This window comes from Chroicocephalus ridibundus, chromosome 1 (genome assembly GCF_963924245.1).
Source record: "Chroicocephalus ridibundus chromosome 1, bChrRid1.1, whole genome shotgun sequence".
Classification (NCBI taxonomy): domain Eukaryota; kingdom Metazoa; phylum Chordata; class Aves; order Charadriiformes; family Laridae; genus Chroicocephalus; species Chroicocephalus ridibundus.
The window spans coordinates 100,636,855-100,663,341 of record NC_086284.1 but is presented as its reverse complement, the minus strand read 5'-3'; the positions used below and the strand labels follow the sequence as shown (position 1 = coordinate 100,663,341).

General features: G+C 41.3%; 1 protein-coding gene across 1 annotated transcript in view; it reads right to left on the bottom strand.

Annotated features, from left to right (window-relative positions):
* Positions 1–1,933: 1,933 nt before the first annotated feature.
* Positions 1,934–26,487, bottom strand: part of DSCAM (DS cell adhesion molecule) — a 461,329-nt gene continuing 436,775 nt past the window's right edge. Inside the window, exons 31-33 of the mRNA XM_063345266.1 lie at positions 25,309–25,506; positions 20,866–21,168; positions 1,934–2,887 (exon numbers count right to left, since the gene is read on the bottom strand). Of these exons, the coding sequence (XP_063201336.1) occupies positions 2,547–2,887; positions 20,866–21,168; positions 25,309–25,506 (842 nt within the window). The 3' untranslated portion in view covers positions 1,934–2,546. The remainder of the gene's footprint in view (positions 2,888–20,865; positions 21,169–25,308; positions 25,507–26,487) is intronic.

Below are 26,487 nucleotides of genomic sequence, written 5' to 3'. Positions count from 1 at the left end.
TGGAATACTTCCAACTATCAGGAGTCACCGGGAGTTTAAAATGTGAATATTTCCTCTCTCCATCGCACGCTCCCTCTTGTCTGTCACTGAAGGCAAGTTTTGGTGGGGAGCGCTGCCGCAGGACCCGCCACCCCCGTGCTTGAGGGCAGCCAAGAGCCACGGGAACAAATGGATCAAGCCTCGGTTTTGCCCAAAAGCTTTTCACCTTTTTTCAGAAGACAAGAAGGAAGCCTGAATGGAAGATGAAAGTGGCCTGAGACTCAGAAGTCCTGAACGCTACAGAGAAAAGCAATTTTTATTTGTAAATGCAGTACTAATGCCCCATCCAGCTCGAGCTGAGCACACCAGAAAGACTCTTCCTGGTGTGAATCAAAAAGAAATGAATTGCCCCAAAATGAAATCTTCAATAAACGTTTCGTTTTCTGGGGAGTTTTTCAATGGGAAATAGTACAAGAAATTTCTTTTTGCATGTTTAAATTAGGTTCTTTTTAACATAATATTTCTCTATGGAGAAAAAACCCCAATACAACAAACCAAAGCAAATTAATAACTTAATCTTTTTTCAACACATAGTTTTTTCATTCTGTTGGAAAATACTTCTTAATTAATTCTTCTTAATACTTCTATTAATACTTCTATTAATACTTCTTAATTAATTAACCCCAAAAGGTTGGGTGTTGTTGGGGTTTATTTGTTTTGTTTTGGGGGGTTTTTGTGCCTTTTTTTTTTTTTTTAATGTGCTTTATCACCATACTGGTCAAATAGGCAGACTAGATGGGAAATGGTTCCTTATCTGAGTGACATCTCAGCACTCCTCTGTAGGTCTGTAAGAAGTACATACCTCAAGGATGTCTTCATCTGGCTTCCTCTGTAGGGCTTTCCAGAACTTTAGCACTTTGGCTTGACAGAGCTAAGGATGCACGTGCAACTTGGTTCATTTCCAGACACTTAAGCACTTTGCTAACTTAGTGCCCTTATAACAGCACAATTACATTAATAACAGTAATGAAACAATTATACATAACTGCATTTTTCTATTTTAAAGCAACTTGAATTGAGCACGGAGCAGAAACGTTTGCATTAGCAGTGCCCACACTGTCACCCGCCAGGGAAATGGCAGGAGGTTCTCAGCCTGCTCAAGTTTACCGAGTTTTATTGCTTTCAGACCCCAGTTAATATTTCCAGCCAGGGCTGAACAGCGTGCTCGTGGTAGCACTAGCCTGGGATGCTCTGCACCATGCTCTCTTGGTCAGGGCACGCAACGGCAGCCAGGACACACACAAGGAGGCACTTAGGAAGGTGGCTCAAATGTGGTTGTGTTTAACCCACCGACTGTAGTATTCAGTCATTTTTGCTTTATATAAACCAAGCAATATTGCTTCTCACGTAATCAAAAGATGCAACAAAGTAATATAAGCTGACAGGTCCCTCGTAAAAGATTTTTTCCTCTAAAGAAAGCCACATTGATCTTAGACCTGGAATAACTTTTTTCCTCCCCTTTCTCCTATTACGGGAAAAGCTGGTGGTTTTTTTTTCCCCAGTCCTTATGTAAGCAACTAATTTCTGTGAGTGCTGCTCCCAAATGGACTAAAGATCCATTCCTAGGGAGTAAGTAAAGTAACATCAACACATTTCTTCCGATCCGAAAATATTGAAGCCGAACGAAAGCCTCCCGGTGGCAGATGAAGCGAATGCAGAGTCCCGTGTGAGTTGTGTTCGGAGCACTCGGGACTGGCGCCGTTCCGGCTCTCTGACCCACGGTAGCAAAAAAGCTGTGGGTAAGTGAACCCCAATTTTTTCCAAAGGTATGACCCCAGCTTTCCATTTCTGCCCAAAGCACGAGAAGATATTGTTCAGAGTACGGTACTGACACGGCTATTACACTTAGGGAAAACCAAGTACAGCAGAAGGCAATGGAAGCAGACGTCACAAATAAAGGCAGAAGACCCTTTTATTTCGCATAGACAAAATGCAAAGAGTGTCTCATTAAATTAATATTAAAAAAAAAACCAAATCAAACCCCTCCACTGACATCACTCATCCTAATTAACAACAAAAAAAGAACAATCAAGGACCCATTTTCTAATTAAAAAAAAGAAAAGTGCAAACATGACAAAAGACTTTTTGTTTTTCCAAATCAATGTTCTTGTTGAACTCACAAATAGGGTGATTTTTTTTTTTGTGTGATTTTTTTTTCCCTTTTAAATCTTGTATGATGGAACTTCCAGTTAAAATGTTTTAGTTAAGTCTCCATGCACTTCGTAGAAAATCAGTAAAAACACAAACGCTTGTGAAGATCAGAAAACTGGACTCTTTTACCCAAAAATTCAGATGTCCAGTCAGATGAAGCTCACACTCAGACAGAAAAAAAGCAAGAGAGTCTTTGCACTGTCTGTCGTTCATATTATTTTTTTTTTTGTCAAATATTTTGGCAATCTTCTTCTTTAATTATAAATATTGGAATTCAATAAAAAAAAGGTAGCTTTCATTGGATTTTTTTTTTCAGTGTAAATATTTACAGCCACTGTCCAGCCATGCTCTTTTTGTTATACCAGGGTGTAAGATTTTGCGTAGGGATTGTTTCCTTTCAAGTGGCCCCGGGAGTCCAGCAGGGATTCTTGGGAGCTGCTCATTTTTGCCGCCTGTCCTAGCTCAGCTCCTTCTCGCTGAGGTAACGTTGCCACAGCACCAGGTTGCCATGACTGTACTTCTCTTGTGGAGGACGTCTCCATGGGTATCGGCTCCAGGACGGTGGGGCGCTTCAAGGTTCGGCTTTTCTGTGGCTCCAAGCAGGCTTGCCCCAAACCCAGGTCTCTGCTCGTGCCCTGCACGCCACGGTTCAATAAAAAGTCCATCCTAAGGTAGGGTGGCAAATGCATGAGATCACCTGGGGAGGCAAAAGTGAAAAAACAAGTCCTTACTTATGGTCATGCGCTATGTCACGCTCCCCAGCTGGCTGGGGGAGTCAGGCTGATGGATTTGGCCACCAAAGCAGAGTATCTGTAACCAATCTGGCCGTAGCATTCATAATTCAAATATTGTTTCCATTTACCACGCCATGATCTTACAGCATCAAGGGTCAACAAACTCCTTTTGGGCAGATCCATAACAATTCACTATTACTATTTGTTTTCATAGTAGAATGACTATAATGAGAAGTGCGATGTGTTTTACGTGCCCTCACAGCATGAAGAAGATAAACTAAAAAGACCAGGAAGTTGTTCTCAAAATCCTAAAAGAAAAGGTCTTGGTTTTCATTTGTCAAAACTTGAAAAATGTGGAGTCTCGGTAGATTTCCATTTCTTATTTTCCATTTTGAATGAAAACTTTCACAATTACAATTAATGACCTCCAATCTAGAGTAGAATGACCAAATCATTTAATATGGATGCATAAGTGTTAGGGCTATAGTTTTCATGAGATTTCTGAATAAAGCAGAAAAGCGTTCTTGTTCTAATATAAGAACACTTACCTGCCATGCATCATCACAGTGTTTAAACCACTAATGCTTTTCTACCACCGTGGCCATCAATATGCTGCTATTTTGTGGCAACAAGATGCACTGGGGCTGCCACCCTAGCTCTTGTATCAACCTGATTTCCCTGATTCCTGGGCATTTCTGTGTGAACCCGGTGACGGCAGCCTGCTCAGTCCAGAGGGTTTGCCTTTGCAAAGCTACTGAGTTCAAACAGGTGCCTCGGACCTGCTGTCTGGGATTAGGCAGGGGTGAATGTTACCTTCCACGTATCCGTACACGTATTAGACCTGCTACAGAAATCAGATTGGCTTATTTATTCCATTAGGCATTCATAAAGTTGCTTCAAGGAAATGAGAGGCAATCAATCAGGCACATAATGGCATTCCCTTCTAAAAATATTTGATGGAGTAACCTCACGTATACATGACAAAAAGCACAGTCACAGGCGCATTCTAGAAGAGTATTTCCCCGTCTTTACAGACCTCTGCAGGTATATAGCTTCCTTTTTATGGCTGGTATCAAAACCGTAGCCTCATCTACAGGTGGGATGCATCCTGAATGTCTAAAGTAGAAGTCTCTTGGCACTACTACACCTGTTTCTACGTGAGCTATTTACAGCAGTAGAAATTAAGGCTGACCTGTTCCAGTGGCATAAACAGTAGACCAGGAAAGCACTTCTTCATAGTAAAACAATGTATAACAATTTTGGTTTTCCTAACCAAGGTACAAGCTTCCCAGTGATCTAAAATAAAACAGGTCCCTTGCTTTCTCATGTAAGTCAAGGCACTGCGAATCTTACCTAAAAGACTAACAGCATCTGCTCTATCCGTAATTTCGGGTCACAGACAGAGAATTGCTGAGAAGTTACATTTGGACAGAATGACTGTTTATTCCTACAGAAATCCGCCAGGCACTGTCTGACACCATATGTTTTGTTCTAGTTAGATCTCCAACAGAGATGCACGGCACACGGTACTTAGCCCCCATAGAGTAAGATGTGCGTATCTCAAGATTAGGCTGACATATGCACCACGGCAACGTTTATGCAAGACTGGAGAGAGAGGGGGAGTTTTTTGCTTACAATCACACTGACTGCCACTTGAAAAATGAATTGTGGTAACATTAATTGCTTTTACTCTTTTACCTTATTTTCCTACAGTACCTTTCACGCCAAACACATTCAGCGTATGAGACCTGTTTCAGCTGAGACAGCAATGTACCTGCTGCTGGGGTAAAGCACATCAGGATACGGGCACGTGAACCGGCAGGCGCAGGCAGGGGCCGACTCGCTCCACCTAACTACAGGCATCAAACTGAGCTGCCCAACAGCTTTGCCACCCCCTTGGCACGCAAACCCCATCCCCTGGCCACCTATACTGCACCCCAGTCATTTTGCTTCTGGGTTCCCTTTTGGACCAGGTTCCAAAACCGGTCCAAAACGGGTTCCAAAACCCATTTGTGGGGGCAGTTTGCTCCAAAGACCATTACCTATGGGCTGCAGGGAGGCGAAAACCTGGATGGGGAATGCTTGTATCACTTAATCCCTATGGCTGTATCTTTTGCGGCACCGCAGGGTCCTGAATAAGAAGCCCTATTGCTACCCACTCCTCCCCAGTGGTGAGAGAGACGAGCACCTCCAGAGAGCGGGAGCGGATGGCGCCACCCCCTCATTCCCATCTCTGCTAATGAAGACCCGCTAATGAAGGCGGAGAGGGCCTTTTTTTGGCTGCCTCGGGCGTAGGTTATCACTGCGCAGGGCCCCAGTGAAGGCGGGCAGAAAAGCACACCTCTGAGATCACCTCTGAGACCTAGTTTCAGTAGGCTGGAAAACTTTGTGACTAATTATAATACCGAAGTAGTATCTTCTTGTCAGGGATGTTTAGAGGCTGCCAGGGTCAGAAAGCGGGGTTTCTCTCATGCTCCCATGGTTGCCTCCCACGCGCCATAGTAGTTCTCGGCCCTGGCAGAAGGGGACCAATCTTCTGCATTGAACCCCCATCCCTATTTCCCGCAACAACGGGCCTTTTCCCAAAGATGTCTGTCACCCTAACACCAGCCGTGCCGGGCTGCTGCCAGGCAGCACAACACCCACTGCTTTATTAAGACCAGCCAGGTCATTTCCCTCTTACTGCTTCATTTTCCGTTTTACGGTCAGCTTTCTGGGAAGGAGCCGGCGTGGAGCAGAAGCCGGAGCATGGCTCATTGTCAGTCCCCCAGGGTCGCCTCGGAGAGCTGCTTCTGTATCTTAACACATTGCTACTTCTTGAGAGACACAGATATACATGGACTATAAAAGAGATGAGTCTTGAACCTTACAGAGATGAAGGCTGGTTTTCAAGCTGCTGTCTAGACATTTCTCATGTGTATTTTAGAGCTTCAGGCTATGTAAAAAAGGCCTTTTTTTCCTCCCTAAATCTACATAAGAAAGCATAGTCAATAATCTGTGTAAACAATATGCAGTCATTTTACTGTAATTTTCCAAACGTCTGGGGGCAAAGTTCCAACAGGATTGCAGTAATGAGAAACCAGAGAGTGTAACTTGTTCTCCAAAGCTGGATACGCAACGCACAATCTCTGACACAGCTTACACAGAGCACTCGTTATTTGATATGATGTACACATTTTCCTGTGACAAAAAGTGCCACTGCTCCTTCTTATCTGCAAGAAGCATCTTTCCCTGCAACTGCTTATAAAACAAAGCAGATTATTAAAATCACTGGAAAAGAAAAGACTTTTCCCTCATTGCTGGAATTGAAAAGGTCTCACAGAATGAAAAAAGTCTTTGATTTATAAGAACTAACGTGTTTCTGACTTAAAAACATAGCCTCTGAAATATAACCACAGGGGTTCATTTTTGCCATTCCTATATTAATTCTGAAGGTATTTTTGCCAAGTTTAAAACCCTCTTGCCATATCCATGGAGTTACTTGGAAAGACTCCGGTTCTCATCCTTCTGGACACAACAGTATAGGCATTTTTTAGTTTCTTGCTATTCAGATGAATGATAATTTTTTTCAGGCACAGCATTAACGAAGTTTCAGGATGGTTCATTGCCTTTGATGCTCTAATTACCTCTTTTCAGCTGTATGTGTGCCTTATTAGTAACAAAAGCAAACCTTTCAAGTGCATGAGCACTGGCAAATGAGCATGTTTAATAATTCATGCATTTTGGGTTAATTAGTACAAAAGGAATTCTAAAACTATAGTTTTCTGATGCATTTTTCAAAAAGAGAAGTTTCCTGAATTTAGAAACACTGAGTTTGTACACAAATAATACACATCCAGTAAAATGTGAATGCATCAATTTAAGCCAGAGCTACTTCAGCCTTTTTTTTCTGAGTGGCCAACCCTCTAATGAATTATTTAGTATAGTACGTTTAAGAAAATGTTAGCTTCAATAAATATTTGTAAACAAATGCTAAAAGCCACTTACTATGATATTTACCATAAGCAACACATTCTACCACAAAGTGAGCATTTTCTGAGTTAATGCGGCGCTGTGCAAAAATTATTTACCCTTATTTCAGCACAACTGCGCTGATATAAAACGTTTTGCAAAAATAATAGATATTTTTATCCTCCTTCTGGAGCTCAGCTTCAGGTATGGGAAGGGCTGGGATGAATTTGACAGGCTACATGGAAGGCAAAATATCACTGCTCAACTTTTCTGGAATTTTATTCAGGATAGCTATCTTGTTTGCAGAATTAAGCCAAGCTGAGATGCACTCTTTTCTCCCCAAAGATTTACCTCATACCTCTTTCAAATGCCGGAGAGCTTGCATGTATTTTTGCTTTCATCTGCTCCAGAAAAATCTAAGGTTTTGTGCTGTATTCAATACAAAGATCATCACAGACTGCAAAAAAGATGCTCTTACCAAGTTGTCACATGATAGCTATATGCATTTTCTCATGAATCATAACTTCCAGTAAAGCAAAAGCAATTTGTCTTCACAACGCTCCAACACAGATACCCTTAGCGACGATGACTGCCTGATGACTTTCAAGATTTGGTTGCTATGTGAAGGAAATTCCATGCTATTTGAAAGATTATTTTAGAAAAGTTTATGAAGTAGGACTGGTGACTATGACAGGACATTTAAGAGGTGTCCTTATTTTTAGGTAAGGAGGTAAGAATAAGACTTGGTAATAGCGGTAAGAATTCAAAGAGGTAAGAATAAGACTGGGTAATAGTGCATTCACACAGCTTACTTCATTAGGCAAGTGGGTAAAAAAGGCTCTCGAAGATCTTTCTGGCACGATCTCATGGGATCGGAGATCATGCCAGAATTGAATCCAAACAGCTCTGTTAGCACAGGTAGGGCGTCTTGCTGATGTAGTTATGTTGATTTGGGACCCAAATATATCACTCTTCATGACCTTGTGCAGTGCTGGGGGGTGGACAAGAGCTGGCAAAGACAGAATGCCACTGTGTTGGGCACCTCCTGGCTTGTCCTGAGTTTGAAAGGGGAAGCACTGATGGGATATTGTGTTTTCCTTTGAAAGGAAGCAAGGGAGACAGAGCTGCTGACAGAGAGCTTTAAATTCAGGTTTACGCTGATTAAAAAGTTCAGTGGGGTTTTCCAGCCCACTAGCACAGTAAAAAAAATCAGTGAAGCCTTTGCTGATACTCACAAGCTGTTTTTCAAGAAAAAGACTACCTATAGGAAAATCTCATATTAGAAAAGGGAAAGGGCGGAGGGTCTGCAAGGCCAAGGTGAGAGGTTTGATGAAAAAAGAGTAAAAGCGATGTTCGGAGGTCTTTGTCACTTCAAGAATGACACACTATTAGAAGCTGGCAGGCAAAGCTTTCTTAGACAGCGTCAGCTTGATCTGAAGCTGGACGCGTAGCAGCAATAACATTTCTTACAATTGCTGCTGTCAGCGTTCGAACCCGTCTGGTGCTCCTTCTCTGTCCGTTTTCTGTCTGTATCCTGCAGACACACACAGACCGAACACGCAGAATGGTCTGCACCACGTTGCCACCATTCCCACGCCAAGAGGCTGAGAGTCAGACCCGCAAGGCTCGCAGCACGCTGCAACATCAGGTATAAATACACTTAACAAGCGATAAAGCCAACCCTTTGATCCCGTGTCCTGCTCAGCCAAGCAGAGTGAAGAGTTTGGCACCGGCTCTGCCCTCCTGCCTGGTTAGCTGGGAAAAGTGGCCATCTGCTAAAGGGAACCAAGTGGATCCTTTCCAGATGCAGAGTCATTCCTGCCCCGAAGCAGGGAAGGGGATGGGTGCAGGGAGCAGCGGCTCCCAGCATCTAGCTGTGCTTCGTGGTGCCTCCCTTGACTCAGCACCCACCTTGACTCGAAAGGTCAGGTGGATACTTGTTGGAAACTTGGAGCATAATGAATTTAAGAGAACCAAAGCAGTAGGTAGACTTTAACTTATGCCTGTGTTTGGTTTTTTTGTTTGGTGGTGGGTTTTTTTTCCCCAAGACCTGTTCAGTGTGGAACTGATTTCCCAATGCTCTTTGTTTCATAATTATTATTTTCTTTTAAATGTTGCAGTGAAATGCCACAACTGAACAGTAAAAAATTTCTGAATGCTGCGTTGAATAACAGGGCTCCGCTCTCTACAGCCAGTATTGATCGGTAATGGAAATGGAGGTGAAATTTCCCCATGCAAATTACTGACTGCTTGAATGAATGCAAACCTCAGCGCTCTCTCGGTCAACAGGAGCACACCATTAGCAAGTTCAGGAGCTGACAGACGCCTTCTGAGCCCACTTTTTCAATACAAAGACTGGATTTAATAATTCTGCAGCCCTCTAAGGTGATCCAGAATAAAGGCAAAAGGTCCAAGCATTCCCTTAGATTACAGGCTTAGCGAGCAGCCAAGAGGCAGAAGGTGGGAGGTGGCAGGGCACAGCTTTCTTGTTAGCAAAGAAGCTGCTGTGAGAGCAGGCAGGCATTCCTCCCTTCTTCAGAGTAGCTTCAGCCTCTGCTCGGCTGCCCAAGAAAAATGATCGACGTGCTCTATGAGACACTTTTAAACCAACCGAATGCATAACGTTGACATTGAAGAAGGCCAACAAGGCGGGTTTGGGGGCATTTCAGCTGCCCATCAGGTCCCCTTTGCCATACGGGCCATCGCCACAGCTCTGCCCTTCGTGGCTTTGTCACTCGCCCCATTACATCATTTGGGCTTATCACAGTGTTTTGGCCGATGACACAAAATCACGTCTTTGTGCTGCTCAAGTTTGTGAGCACAGAGGTAGGAAACAGCTAAAACACTTTCCAAAATATGCCAAGTTTCCCCTTGCTAGATGGAGAAATCGGAATTCCCTATCACCCCTGCAAGGCTGTACTTTAAATCGGCAAGTTTCATTTTTCTTTCTCCATGAAAACTGCACCTCAATAGATAACCTGAAGATCTACAACACTTAGTTAAATGTTGCATGCTGCAGTCTGCTAAAGTCATCACTTTCACAAAAGCATTAAAAATACCAGGTATGTTTCACACAACAAAATAAAACCAACAGTTGCTGTTGACTACAATAATTGGAGTTATCTTTCAAGAAACACCAGTAAAACTGTAGTTCAGGAGCCAAATGTGCTACTAGTATAAATCAAAGTAGCTATATAGATTTCAGCAGGACTACAAATTGATTTATACTTACTGGAGATTAGATTTAAATGACTGAAAATGAGGATTCCAACTAATGTGGGTAATTTTTTTTTAAAGATCATTCATTTTGTTATTTAGATTTAAGCCTTCTAATTCCAAGAGAAAGTCCTTAATCAATGTGTTTTAAAGCAGAAGTTTATAAACTGCTATAGTTTAACTGAGATCATACATCTGTACTCCACCAACGTAACACGCTGTGTCTAACTGAATGCCAGGAGACTTGATGATCACATTGTTGGGTACTTCTGGAAGGTCAATGAAACAGGAATTGAAGCACATTTTTCATTTGTGTTTCTCAAGCAGAATTTTGGTCTTTCATACAGTGCTGCACTTTTAAAAGACCTGTCAGATGCTTTGTACCTTTCAGAAGTAACTTTAAGGAGAACTGACATATTTTTAAGGGCCTCTCTGCTGCTGAGCTGGCAGTGTAAAGAAAGAAAAACCGATTAACTCCCAGAAGCCAGATAGATTTAGACCCATGGAGATACCAAGTGGATGTTCAGCCTCACAGGGCCGGTGCACCTGCAGAACCGAGGCCTTCCTGTTTCGATTTAATACAACGCCTAAGTTATAGAAACTTGTAAAAGGGACCTCACCAAGTTAAATCAATATGCACTCCAAAACTAAAGTCAGAAAAATTGTCAATAAATAATGAAATGATGATAGAAATGTCAAGTACCGGAGCTCTTGCCTTCCGTCTCCACCTTGTCACGCAAGCTGCTTCATACATTTTTAAGGATGCTCTGAGACAGGGCCCTCCTGCCCACCATCTGAGCTAGGAAAGCCGTGCCAAAGCCCTTGCTCAGGTGCCTCTAGTTAGCAGCGCTGGAGTTTTAAGACCCGTTTGCTGATCCTGGGTGCAGTGAACGGAAACTGTTCAATTATACATCACTTCAGTTGAGGGTTAAATCGATCGTGACTCCATGGAAACCGGCATCCTTCACGAGTTTATTCCTGGGATATCTTGGGAGCCCAGATTCAGCACAGAGGCTGGAGAGGGGAGGTGTTCGAACCGGACTTACGGTTCACTGAAATCAGTGGGAGTCACTCTGTTGACCTCAACAGGCTCTGCACCATCCCCATGAATTCACAGCTAAACCTGATTGTGCCAATGCGACGGATAAGCGTAATGATCTGCTAATGGTTACGGGGAGGTCAGGCAACAACAAGAAAACCAGCAACAACAAGGAAACCAGTATCAGCGTTGCCTTGCTGCTCTGCTGAAGACATATTCATGGATGAATTATCGTAACTCGGCCTCCACAGGTCCATCAGTTTGAATCATCTGAGTGATGCTGACAAAGTGCATCATTGTATTTTTGTTAATTAATCCACTGGGACCAGAAGTTCAGCTCTCGCATTTAAATTAAGGATGCTGGCATGAAAATGTGAACAGTACTGAAACACATCCACATGAACGTACACCTGTGCTTTAAAGGTCAGCATGCAAAGAAGCTCTTACATGGATGGCAAAGACTATCATTGCAGTCAGATTAAGAATGCATCGTTAAAACAAATGTTTGTTTCTGTAGTGATATCAGTTGCCACTGCTTTCAAAAAATAGCACAAGCGTGGTCTTTCTTGGAAGTCCAATTTGGTTTACATTTTCAGATGCCTATAGATCTCCTGTAGATCTCAAATTACATTCAGGTCTTGCGGCACAAGGAAACTTACCAGAGCCTGCTGTGTGTGAAGTCAATTAAAGCAATAACAGCCATAAATGACCGCAAGGACCTTAAAGCAAGGCTAGGTCAGTTCTTCTCTGTATGGAAACAAGTGCTTCTGGTTACCTTGGGCTGACTAAAAGGCCACAGAGAAACCACACACTACGTCTCAACACTATCAAGTGAAATGCTTTGACGTTTTCAAAATTAAAATGGCACGAGCAGGCCAAATCTAGTTTTTGTAGAAGTGAGGTCTAAAATATGGACTCTTAACAGAACTGCTCTAATCTATTATTTTAATTGAAGTGACACAGCATCTTTGGTTTTATTTGGAACACTTCCTGGTAGTTTTAGAAATTTAACATCGCAGTTATGACTGTGTCGTGGTTTGGGTAAGAACATGAAAGTAGCTGAAAATTTACTGATAAATGTAATCCTTGCTTTAGGCATAAAACTCTTCACTGAACGGAGTTGAAACTGATGCCTCCAAACCTACAGAAAACACGGGTAGACTATTTTAACAGTTGAAGCTAATGTAAAAAATGACCATAAGAAAATAATCAGGGTTAGAAAAACTAAATTAAATTCTGATTTTTAAAAATCTCACTTTTAATAAGATAATTTTTTGGGGGTAATAAAAAGATAGGAAATGGGCATTCTTGAAGGGTATTTTCCCTTAACATGCAACTCCTAATCAGAAGAAAGCAAAAAACCTGCAACAGTATTGCAAGCAAGCACAGTTTGGGACACTGTATTTTTCTAAAGTCAATGTTAATTTTCAAATCAAAATAACAAATAAACTAGATAGCAATAGGAAAAGACAATTGTGCTGCTCCAAACTCCTAGCAGAGTCCTTGAGGAACTAGTACCAGTTGTTTCTCGCCTTTAATAAAAAAAAAAATCAAATAAATCTTCCAAACACCAGCATCACTGATTCATAGATGAGAGTTGTAAAAATAATTTAAATTACTTTTCTCATCAATGAATTGAATTTACCTTCCAAACATCTTGTACACTACCTAAAATGGAATTTTCACAATACAATTGCACAGAAACTTTCTATTTGTAACCAAACAGCTGCCCTCTTTAAACTTGTGATTCACACCGATATAGTTTTCCTTTCTGATCTCATAACATTTTAGCTTCTGATCTGAACCTGGTTTTATTCTACATTTTCATTGTACTAGCAAGGTTAAAAAACTTGCAGTGTGAAGCTTCCACCAGAAAAATAAGGCAAGCCAATGATTTCAAGTATGTAGTCACATAAAATTAAATGCGAAACTAAATGGTTTTCATCCCCGCAGAACGTTCAGCTTTTCACGGCAGAATGATAAAAAGCTCCTGATAGTCTGCAGAAATAAAACCTGAGACAGAATAAAGACAATTTACTCTCACCACTGATGTGCATTTCTATGGTGAGAAGCAAACGGCACAGTCAGTCTACTTGTGACATGTTCCTAGTTTTCCAACAGAGCAATAGAAAATAATCAGAATGTGTTCCAGGCACAGGAGAATTCAATATGGAAACATTAGAGATGCTCATCTAGGGGAGTAATTTCAGAATATGTCACACATGTGTAAGTAAGTATACATACAAGTAAGTTAACATACAAGTTAAGAGTATTTACTACAGTAAAAATATAGGCAGTAAGTTATTTTTTCCATTTACAACTGTTCTGCCTATATTCCTGTTTTCCCACCTGCCTATTTTGATTTGTCTCCTTATGTCGTTTTCTCAGAACTGGACCTTGGTCACTAGTTGTGTAGTCGAGATGATGATTTCTTCCTTCTATATACACACTATATATGTTGTGTGTATATACATACATATCTATATGTATATATTATATTGTATTTGAAACCAGACAGTACAAGTGTGGAACTAAAAAAGAAAACCATCCATATGTTATCCTTTTCCTACTTTACTGGAGGATTTCTGAACAAAAAAAGGTCTACGTAGATTTCCCCATACCTTCAAGAAATTCAGTTTTGGATCTGGAAACTGTGGAACTGTACAATTCTATTTTCAGTCAATGTAGAATAATATAATAGGCATGGGAAAAGGAGGCAAAAGGTGAGCTGGAGGCCCTTAGTCAAGTGTCCCAGCCATTACTGAATCCCCAGTGGCCGAATCTCTATCGGGTTCAGTTACTGCTGCAGCTTATAGAGCACTGTCAGCAACTTTTCAATAGAAAGCAAGTCTCTAAATAGATCCCATCACTATGTTGCACTTGTCTGCATGGGGTAGAAGAGGGAAATAGCTCCTTCACCCTTGATCAGTGGAAAAGAGTTCACATCTTTTTATCTCGGGTTACACGACTGACATTGGAAATATACTGTGCTTTCTATTACTGTGTGCTTCATGTTTTCCTTATTGTGCTAAGCAACCTATTTTTAGCTGTAGTGACTGAATACTGGAAAAGAAGATTTGTTTCTTGACTTGGGCATTTAAAACAACATTTATGCACTGCAGGTGATGTCCAGCCTCTATTTTAAGAGACCCTTGCAAAAAATTATTTAATAAAGTATTTGTATTCTGTAGCTTAAGGCTTGTCTACAAGCTAAGGCTTTACCGTTCAAGTCTGCAGGATTAGTCAAAGCAGCAAGAAATTTGTAAATTGGGTCAAGAATGCTAATTAAGGCATCTCAAATACTGAAAGAACTTGATCATTCAGCAACACTGGAGAGGTTAGACCAGTGTTCACATCTTTTCTAGTAAATATGTAGTACGCTTAGGGCTAGACTCAGTCTGCTTGACTTACATGTCCAACTGTAAAAACCCAGACCAAAGATGTGTCCAAACTTGCTTGGTGAGAGATTGACTGACTGTCCTCTGGTTGCTGACAGAAGGTGGTGGCTGACAGCCAAATCTCCTCCTCTGGGATGGAGATGCTGAGCAGGAGGGAGCAGGGGCTTAGCAAACTGGTTTTCCTGCTTTGTGCAGGTGTTAAGGACTCAGGAAAGCACAAGGATTCCCTATGGAGGAATGGGGTGTTTGTGGCTGTGAAATCAGTTTCTGGAAGATCTTTTTTTTTTTTTTTCTTCCGAGTCTGCCTGGCTGCAACTGCCTCTTCTCCCCACCCACGCGCAGGCTTCTTTCCAAACTGATTCCTTTCATCAGCTGAAAGTTTGTAGAGGAGATTCTGAGATATAAAAAACTGTGATGCTTTAAATGGATTTCAAAATCTCCTAGTCTGATATACCCAGTGAATGATATCTCTTCTCTGGAAGCATACCTGAGATGCTGTTAGCCCTTCAGGGTTTATATATTAAGATGATCTCCAAAGAGGCAAGGAATCGGGATTGTCAAAATGAGCTTGCACTTGTTTTGTGACATCAGGTAGACAAGTTTCTGCCTGGCCCAAGTCAAGCTAACTCTTAAGGATAATGTCATATATTTGAAGAGGTTTTATTTAGTGCTGATTATCATCAGAGAAAAATATAATTCCGGGGTCTGAGTTTTGCAGTACCCCTGTGAAAGAAGGGAGGTTTCTGCAAATAGTAAGAGACCTGCTGAAAACTTTATAGATATTTCCTGTTCGAGCACTGGTCAGATGTTATTTCTTCCAAGCATGAATTCTATTGCCAAAAGATGCAAGTAAGTGGTCTGTCCACAAAAAAAGACATAAATAGCACTTGGGAAGCACAGAAATATCAAAATATTTCCCAGATAATAGCTGCTCTTTTCTCAAGCACAATAATTTAGGAGTACAGAGAGGAAAAAACCCAAGAGGCTTCTTGGCTGAGGCTATTATCGAGATTTAAAATTATAATAACGGGAATCTATTTTTAATAAACTGCTACTGCAATGTTTATTGCAGTTAAGAATAATTGTTATGATAACTCAATTTGTGGTTAATATTTTTGAAACAGAAAAGAGAAATGTTACTATAAAACTTTTTCAACCTCTACAATTATCTTCCACTTTTTTACATTTCAGACTCTTTGATGGCACAGTGGGAAGTAGGAAGAGAGTATATTTCTTTCCAGTTTCTGTCCACCTAGTGACACCTCTGAATGGAAGATTTGGATGACAACTTCGGAGGATGAAGGACTGGCTTATTTGTCAACCTTCCAGGGAAACTTTGGGTAACAACTGTTGAAATTTCTGAATATAAATATGAAAAAGTGCCTCAGTTTTGATCTGGAAGGACCTAGTATCCATTGAGATGATTTCCCAGTATGCCCATTCCTTGAGGACCTGATCTTGCTAACCAAACTTCTAGTTAGTGGCAACTGTGGGGAGGACAACAATAATCATAATCCCCAGCTTCTGGGATTTTTGATGCTGAGACAGATGCAATGCTAACAACGTATTGACGTCATTTTTATACCATGAAGAATATTAACACTGCACAGAGGTTAGGAATTGAAGACCCACTTTTCTAAAGGATGTGATTTATCCCACATGTTTAAATACTGCTGTACTATTTCTACCGCTACAATTTTCTCTTTTAATGTGCCTCCTGGGACACATGACTATTCTTATGGCTTACTGAGAAATGTCACCATCTGCAGTGGGTCAGCTTCAAGGCCTGGGCAGATTTGGTCTGCCAGCTCTGTGAAGTCCATGAAAACCCATGTGCAGGTCTGCATCCATCCTTTCATTTTTCTAAAGCTATGCAGAAGCTGTTGTTAAGAAGCAGTTTCAGTTTGCTTGGTGGTTCATAATGTGTTATCATAAAAGGAAAAATAATGATGTTATTTTTGATACTGAAGCAAAACCTACAAATAATCTCATGTTTTTCCAAAAATCTGTCTGTGGAGTTGTAAGGATCAGAATGCAAAGATGCATAAGACACGCTTTCAAAACACTGAATGTAGGAACTAATTAAAAAAATCTTACTTCCCTGTTCTATTCCCTGTAGCTATGACTTTTGAAAAGTTTAAGAAAAACGCAACTCTTAAAATATTTTTTTTATTGAAGGCTGTTTAATAACAACTTGTCTATATACTTGAAAGTTTTGGCCTGGTGTCAAGACAATGATGCAGAAAACATCTACGGCTGCTTGTACTGAAAACTAGAAGTAGCCTCATGTCTAAAAAAGCTGATTGATATTCAAGGATCACCTCCTCCAAGCTCAATGAGCAGAAACTCAGGCAAAAATGCCAGGAGGCCTGCATGGGTGAACGAGGAGGTCCTGTCAAAACTCAAACACAGGAAGGGAGTACACAGATGGTGAAAACAGGCACAGGTAACCTGGAGGGAACACAGAGACACTGTCCAAGCATGCAGAAATGTGGTTAGCAAAGTCAAACTGGAGTTGAATCTGGCCAGGGATGTCAAAGGCAACAAGAAAGGCTTCTATAAGTGTATAGATGACAAAAGGAAGGCCAGGGAAAATGTGGCCCTGCTGCTGAATGGAACAGACAACCTAGTGACACAGGACATGGAAAAGGTTGAGGTACTGAAAGCCTTATTTGCCTCAGTCTTTACTAGCAAGAGCAGCCTTCAGGAATCCCAGGTCCAAGAGATCAGTGGAAGAGTCTGGAGCAAGGAAGACTTAGTCTTGGTGGGCAAGGATCGGGTCAGGGAATACTTAAGCAAACTGGACATATATAAACCCATGGGCCTTGATGCACCTACAAATACTGAGGGAACTGGCAGATGTCATTGTGAGGCCATTGCCAATAATCTTTGATTGATCATGGTGGTGAGAAGTGCCTGAAGACTGGAAGAAAGCAAACGTCGCTTCTATCTTCAAATGGGACAAGAAAGAGGACCCAGAAACCTACAGGCCACTCAGCCTCATCTCCTTCCCTGGGAAAGTGGTGGAGCAGCTAATCCTGGAAACCATTTCCAGGCACATGAAGAACAAGAAGGTGCTTGACCAACCTAATAACCTTCTGTGATGAAATGACTGGCCTGAAAGTCAGTGGATATTATCTACCTTGAAGTCAGTAAGGCTTTTGACACTGTTTTCCATAAGATCTTCATGGAGAAGCTAATGAATTATGGGCTGGATGAGCAGACAGTGAGGTGGACTTAAAACTATCTGAACAGCCAGGTCTAGGGGATGGTGATCAGTGGAACAAATTCGAGTTGGATGCCAGTAACTAGTGGTGTACCCCAGGGGTCAATACCGGGTCCAATCCTGTTCAACATATTCATTAACGATCTGGATGGTGGTCAGAACATACCCGCAGCAAATTTACTGATGGCGCAAAACTGGGAGGAGTGGCTGATACACCAGATGATTTTTGTACCATCTAGAGGGACCCCAACAGGCTGGAGAAACAGGCAGGAGAAACAGGCCAACGCTAACCTTGTGCAGATCAACAAGGGGAAGTGCAAAGTCATGCACTTGTGGAAAACAACACCATGCATTAGTACATGCGGGGGGCCACCCAGCTTGAAAGCAGCTTTGCAGAAAAGGCCCTGGGGGTCCTGGTGGACATCAAGTTGAACATGAAGCAGCAATGTGCCATTATGACAAAGAAGGCCAGCTGTACCTGAGTTGCAATAGGCATGCTGCCAGCAGATCAAGGGAGGTGACACTTCCCTTGGCATTGGTGAGGTCACACCTGGAGAGTGCTGTGTCTAGCTCTGGGCTCATCAGTACAAGAAAGATGTGGAGCTACTGGAGAGAGTCTGGTTAAGGGCCACTAAGATGATTAAGGAACTGGAGCATCTCTCCTGTGAGGAAAGGCTGAGAGAGCTGGGACTGTTCAGCCTGGAGAAGAGAAGGCTCATCAATGTATACAAATACCCGAAGGGAGGGTGCAGAGAGGACAGAGCCAGACTCTTCCCAGTGGTGACCAGTGACAGGACCAGAGGCAATGGGTACAAACTGAAAAACAGGAGGCTCTGTCTGAACATTAGGAAATATTTATTTATTGTGAGGGTGACTTAGCACTGGCACCCAGAGAGGTTGTGGAGCTTCCATCCTTGGAGATTCTCAAAACCCAACTGGACACAGTCCTGGACAACATACCCTGCTTGAGTAGGGGGGTTAGACCAAATGACCTCCTGAGGTCCCTTCCAACCTCAACCATTCTGTGATTCTGTGATGCAATAACTTCAGCTGAAATGTAGAGATGTGTACTACAATGCAATACATTTGACAGTCTGAGTTATAAAAGAATAACCACGCCAAATGCGTAGATCATTCTGAAGTCCTGGTGAAGTCTGAAGTCTCAGATTCAGTATGCCAAAATCACTTTGTCTCCTTATTTACTATTTACTGTGACATTAGGTATGATTGCTTTATTTTTCTTTATAAAATTATCATTATTGTTTCATGGCAAAATCTTTGCATTTTTACGTCCCATTTAATTTCCTTAATGCAAAGGAAAGCTAAAGCCAATCAAGAAAAGCAGGTACAAATTTGGGCCATTTAAACTAACCGAGCTAAAGATGGCTACAAGTCTGTAATTCACTAGAGGGCCTCTGATGATGTTCCAACCCTCGAAACTTTTAACTCAAGCGCAGGGACCAAATTTTGGTGCTGTATACCCTCAAGAAAATCAGCTTTATATGGAATATATTAGAATATTTCCAAATAGTAAATATGCATAAATAATGTATTTGGAACATGAAAGGAAGAGAGTAAGCTATTTGCTAGAGAAATGATAAAAAATGTTTGTTGACTGACTGGAATGAGAGGACTGCAATTTTGACTTAGCTGTGAATGCAGATGCTTCCCTTTAGCAGAGAAAGTACAAATATTTATCTTACTTTTTTCCAGGCTAGAAATGAAAATTATTTCTGTCTTTATCTATTTCTACAGCTCCTGGTTTTGTGGTTCTACTCTGTGACTACATAGAAATCAGTCATTTCTTTCACTATTTTATTTCCTACTTACTTTCCCTCTTATCTACCTATATGATACACTAATTTCCTGCCTTGTCTATTTTAACTTCCTGCCTTATGTATGGTCTTTTTCTCCCCATGTTCTTCTTTTAGCTTTCTTTTGCAAAATCCTTTATACCTTTTTTTCAGTGTCAGGTCCTGCTTTTGAATGACCTTGCTGATACCACTGACTAGCTTCCATTTCTCTGTCCTCACAACAACTGTTTTCCTATTTATGGTGTATGTTAAGCAAAAGACTGTAGTTCATTCATTACTTTTTTTTACATATATAAGCACTACTGATTACTTTCTGTGTATATAAGTAGCCCCACCCACACCGGCAAATTTATATACTAAAAATAAAATAAAACAAAATAAATCAAAATAAAATAAATCATGTTTTCAGAAAAAGTACACAAATATAATTGTGCCCTTTTCCCATTTGAATCCTCCGCCATTATGTCACATCATGTATTCTGTAACAAAGACTGACAAATCTTCCGAGACTATTTTATTATGTACTTGAGCTCAGAGTATCACAAATAATCTACCTATGCTATTGTGCACTAGCATATCACTAGAAACAAAACTCTTTGTGAACTGAAAATTTGATTGAGCCCAACAGATGGATGTCCCTCAGGCACCTTGAGTCAGTAAGAAGCTGGAGAGGTTTTAAATTTGACTGAAGGTAGAAGGCTCCATATCCCTTGAGGTATTGCACTGTCTTCAGTTTCTCCATTTTTAATTCTCCCCATTTTAGATAATCCTAGTTCGATATTAGGAGATGTCAAAGAGAGAGTATAACAGCTTAAGAACATCACCGAAGGGTTATTACATCTTTGACAAGCAACAAAGCAGAAGGGATAGTACGTCTTCTACAATCTGTCTTTATGAACTGTTCTGATAGCAAACCTTTGCTCTCAAGCACAAAATACTGCTCTAAGACACACTTTATAAGTGGGTGGTTTGAGTTGGAGATGGGCATATGTATCCCATATGGTCTTATTTATCCCAGAAGGGTCTATTGCCTGATGGCTGCAGCTGTAGAGGAACGGACTTGATGGACTAGATAGTCCCTGCCTTTTCCCAGATTTCCAAGTTCCTAATTTTTCTGTATGTGGGAGAATATACTCAAACACTATATTAGCTGGGATAAAAAGCAATTATCTCTGTAAGTAGTGACAGGATAGATTGTGCACCTTCTTTCTTCCTTGTGATATGCCCTCTCCTCTTGCCCAGCCTATGAGTGAAATGCTCACCCCCAAGGACCAAAATGTTACCTCTAATGTCTCACCTGGCCGATGTGCCTTTGGAACTGCCATGTTCATCACTCGCCCTCCATCCTGAGGTTTGGGGGGGGACGCGGTAAATCTGCAAATCCCCGACTCTGACGGCGTGCTTGAGGTCAGACTGTCTGTGTAGTCATTAGTCCCTGCCGTGAGCTGCTCCGACGATGTGTCTGATATGAAGCATTCTGTAATGGTGAACTTGGCATGTCTCAGCTGCTCTTCCATTTTTGCATGCTCATATGCTCTCGCAAGCTCTTCATATGTTGAGGAGGCACTTTCTGTGGAGACCATGCTGCTTCTTGCTCGATCTAAACATCAGAAACATAAATAATGGGAAAAAGAAAACATCTGCAAAAGCCTTTTTGGAAGAAAAGCTATGAACGTGATAGTATTTCTTAATAAAATGCAGAGCCCTTGAAATTATCAAGGTGACTTAAATGAGTCTGCTTCACTTTACATGTCTGCACAATTTTTGGTTTAGTCAGTAACTTGATAATTATACATAACCTAAACTGAAGTCTTATTCTTCTAGCAGCATTTTGTGGCTTAACACTGAATTCGTGGTTTAGAAGAAATGACCTTTAATGCATGAAAAAGGTTATTTTTTTCACAAAAAAATCATTTATCTAAAAGTAAAATGCCTTAAAAATGTTAGAAACCCCCAAAACAGAGTTAGCAAAATGAGAAACAGCTTCTTTACGTTATCTTTTTAATGCATCTCAGAAAAATTTCTGTGAGGTGATGTCTAGGCAAGAAAGGATAATCTTTCTGTACCTGTCACAATCATATATTTTTTTTTGAGAAAGCTCTGAGGGCAAAGGTCAAATAGAGAGGCAGTGTCTCTCAGGCATTGTCTCAGACTGTCTCACACACTGGTAAAATACTAACTCATTTCATACGGAGCAAAGGTCTTAAGAAAGCAATATTGTTTGGTAGCTACCAGCCTGCAGTCATTCAGGCGCTTTTTTCAATGCTGCTGAAGCTAATGGGGGCTTCATATTTGACACCGAGGCTATTATGACCTACAGGCTGTTCTTTTCTGCTGATGAGTTTCTGAGAATATCAAAATTTCTTAAACAAGCACTATTATTGATGATGTAAATGGCTACTGATACATTAAAAAGCATTCTGGAAATGCATCGCTCATTTCTGCGGGGACAAATCACCAGCCTGTTGCACCCATTGCACTTCTACTTCAGTGGGCTGGAAGAGCAGACGACTGTCAAAAGTTCCTTGGGCAGAAGTCATATTTCATCACAAGATCTGTACAATTGCAGACATTGTTGGTGATGCTCAATAAACAGGCACAATGTAATAGCTAATTCATAAAAATGGGACTCCTAGAGCAGCCAGAGGCAACTGTGTTGTTATTGCAAATCTTTATCTTTTTTATTGTTTCTAGGATCCTTGCGTCAGTTTTCATTGTGCAGAAAGAACAACACTCCTGCCACTTGTAAATAGGACTATGCATTATTTAAAAGTACTTCTACAACATGCTGTAACTTGCTTAACATTTTGAGCTGGCCAGAACTTAGACAACTGTTTTGTTTTGTTTTGTTTTGTTTTTCTACAGGAAAAATAATTCTGTTTATCTGTAAGTCAGACCAAAATAATGTCTTTCCAAATTTCTGATCAACTGGAAATTCCTGGAAGGCTGCACAGTTGCCCAGTGCCATAGAGCAGTGTCTGTAAATATGATGGTCATGCAAAGGTCCCAGTTTGGTCCATGAAGGTCAAGACCTGCAGCTTCCCATAGCCCATGCCCTGGGGAGACTATTCCAGGAAGAATCTGCTTGAACACCTACTTTAGATTTGATGAAAATTCAACCAAGCCCAGAGTGAACTTCATGAAACCCAGATTCAACAGAAAATTTCTAATGGCCTCTAGTTAGATGTGAACTGCTGCAATACATTTCTCCTAAGCTTAAAAGCTAACACTTTGTAAACCTGGAATTGTTTTGAAAAGAAGTGCTAAATTCCTCTAACTGCATCAACCAGACTCAGAAATCTGAGCTCCATATTGGAAAAGTGATCAAATGTGCACATTAGTTCAATTGATTCTTGAACACATAATTCAGCTATACCTATTATAATGTTTATTTGACCTGGACAGGCTGGAGAGCTGGGCAGAGAAGAACCAAATGAGGTTCAACAAAAGCAAGTGTAGGGTCCTGCACCTGGGAAGGAAGAATGCCAAACACCAGTATAGGTTAGGGGCGGACATGCTGGGAAGCAGCTCTGAGGAGAAGGACCTGGGGGTCCTAGTAGACAGCAAATTATCCATGAGCCAGCAGTGTGCCCTTGTCGCCAAGAAGGCCAATGGCATCCTGGGCTGCATAGGGAAGACTGTGGCCAGTAGGTCGAGGGAGGTCATTCTCCCCCTCTACTCTGCACTGGTGAGGCCACAACTGGAGTACTGTGTCCAGTTTTGGGCTCCCCACTTCAAGAGGGACAGGGAACTACTGGAGCGAGTCCAGCGAAGGGCAACCAAGATGATTATGGGACTGGAGCACCTCCCTTATGAGGAAAGGCTGAAAGAGCTGGGACTCTTTAGCCTGGAGAAGAGAAGGTTGAGGGGGGACCTGATTAATGTTTACAAGTATCTAAAGGGTGGGTTTAAGGAGGATGGAGCCAGGCTCTTTTCAGTGGTTCCCAGTGACAGGACAAGGGGCAATGGGCACAAGCTAGAACATAGGAAGTTCCGTTCAAATACACGGAAAAACTTTACGGTGAGGGTGACAGAGCACTGGAACAGGCTGCCCAGGGAGGTTGTGGAGTCCCCTTCTCTGGAGATTTTCAAGACCCGCCTGGATGCAGCCCTGAGGGATGTGCTTTAGGCAATCCTGCTCTAGCAGGGGAGTTGGACTAGATGATCTCTAGAGGTCCCTTCCAACTCTGAAGATTCCGTGATTCCGTGATTATGAAGTACTCAGATTAAACTGACTCTAAACTCTTTTCTTTAAACTCTAAACTCTTTAAACTCTTTTCCCAGAAACCACGTGGCGTAATACAGCTACATTTTGGCACAAGAAAACCTTTCTTGAGCATGATCTAAAGTTGCTACCCCTTACATAAATCACTGTGTGTTCACCGAATTCGCTGCCCTTTGCCACGTGCGTTGGAAAATATCTGTGGGTGACAAAACATTGGAACACATGCAAGTGAACCTGAGATCTGGAATGTCTACAAAAAGAGTTTCTGACATAACATTTGCCATTAATATTTGCATCTGTATAGCTATTAGAGTTAATCCTTAAAACCTTATGATAATTCTACCTGAAGAAATCAGGATGAAGTTTGTCAGACGGCTAGAGGTAACTGTTGAGTGCCATTATGCTAAGGAGACAACATAGGGGTCTGCAAGCTTAGGAGGGTGAATTGTGAAAAGATGAGAACTCCAACCTATAAATTACTGGATGTAAGGGAAGTCAGATGCTTGTTCTTATAAAGAGAATAAAAACAGTCATACTGGTTTTCATGGTGAAAGGCCAGTCGCATCTACTGCTTTGTAGCTCTAACACATAGCTTTTTTATGTGACAAATACTTTTCCCCTAAAATCAGGACAGAAGGTACACAATTCCTTCTGAGGAGGCCAGAGTAAGCCTGGATTCACTTCTGCCAGGCATTTCTTTGAATAGTACTTTACCTTTCATCATATTTAACCTTTAATAGATTTGCTTCATGACTATTCTTCTGCTTAATCATTTACTAATTTATTTGCCCCATTTTTTTTTTGTCACTTGTTCAGTGTAGGGCAGAGAGGAAAGCTTTTCTCTTCAGTTACAATTGCATTTATAACGTGAAGACATGAAGGAGAGATTAAAACTGCAGGCAGAATACATATTCAGTGGCTCCCCACTTACCATCTAGAGGAATAAAACCTAGGCTCTTTCTCAAGAAAATCAGAGCTAGCTGCTGCAGTATTCAGTGATATGAATGGATTTTGACTTGGACTCCAATTCCAGATTTTTTCCTCTCATTTTTTCTGCTTAGAATAAACTCTATGAACCTATTACATGAATGGGAAAAGGAAAATACTAACCTCAATGTGGCTCAAACCTTAAAACCATTCTACCTGTGACTCAGACACATTCTTGGTTGCTAATACTGCCCCTTCCTGGTCAATGCCATTTCATGAAGCAAAGTCTCCTACTTTTTGCTTCAGATACAGGAAGTACAGCGCTTAAGCTACAGGAAAAATTACCACCATATCGTTCATAGGACTCCAGTATGCATCTGTGGCACAAGAAACCACACGCACAATATTTGTTATCATTAGCACCGTATGCATTTGTGGCACCCCTTATACATAGCATGCAGAAAAACACCCTACCAAGGAAAAAAAGATGACACCTAAGAACCAAATGAAGTACTTCAATGACCATGAAGGTTACTGCAGCTACTGCTGTCCCATTTTCACACCGTAGCCCTACAGAGAGCTCCGTACCTGTGTCCTGCGAGGGGCTGACGCTGTAGCTGTCACTTTCCTTGTCCACTGATCCTGCTGGCCTGGGGGTGGGCAGCCTCCAGTCTGTGGTGAGGGTATGAGCTGATATGGTGGGATGAGGTCTGTTGAGGGTCCACTGACTAGCGTAGCGGTTGCGAGCTGTGGGTCCGGTTTTGGCACTCCTCCTTGTGGTAGGATCTGCGATGGATAACAAAGAGGGTCTTTGCCACTAGGCTCTTGAATTGATAAGGAAAAAAGCCCCGTCAGAAGGGGACGGACACTGAAATCATGTTGGTTAAAAAAATCCACAAAACATTCTTGGTGGGGAAAAAAATCTAACAGTAAAAGTGCTGTTCATTACCAAACTGCTAACACTTTTTTGAAATACCCTCTTTCTAATGAAAGCATCCATTTTATAAAAGGGTACAGCTGAAGAGCTGAGACCCCTACCAATCTCCCATTGACACATTCATTATCCCTTTACTGCAACATAAGCATTCCTCCAGTACCAAAACCACTTTGAGATGTGAAAGAGCACAAGGCCAGTAGGTCTGGTCAGGGACTTCACGCTACATCTCAAGCAAAGTCTAAGGTAAATTGCCAATGTAGATGTGCCCTCAGAAACAACCTACACTGGGTACATGGTCTCATTTTGTAAAAACATGCTTAGAAATGTGGTGATGTAATTTCCTATTATGGACATTTTATTGATACTTTTATTATATTACATTATTAATCAGCTACAGATTCCCTATTGTTTTTAACAAGTAGACAAGACAAAACATAACCTGTAATAGTGCCATCAGAGTTTCACTAGGAACAGGTTCATGAAGACTTGACCGTTTTAAAAATTTAGTGAATAAATACAATATCTTAATATTTAAAAATCATCTGCTACTTGTTTAAGGTCAGCAATGTTTTATTTTTTATTATCCTAAAAATAATACGGTGACCAAAGAACTATCTGCCAAAACTGACCTCATTACTTTGTTAATAAACTGTTCTTGAGTAAAAGTGAGGCTTGTACTCCCTAACAAAGCAAGTGGAAAAGAAAAATCATTATGTGGCAAACAGAAAGTGACTAAATCAGCACTGAAGGATTTCTCTTCGAAGCTTCTGAAAGGATATTACTAACAATAGAGAGAAAGGGTATTAGAAATGAAAAATTCAAATCTATTC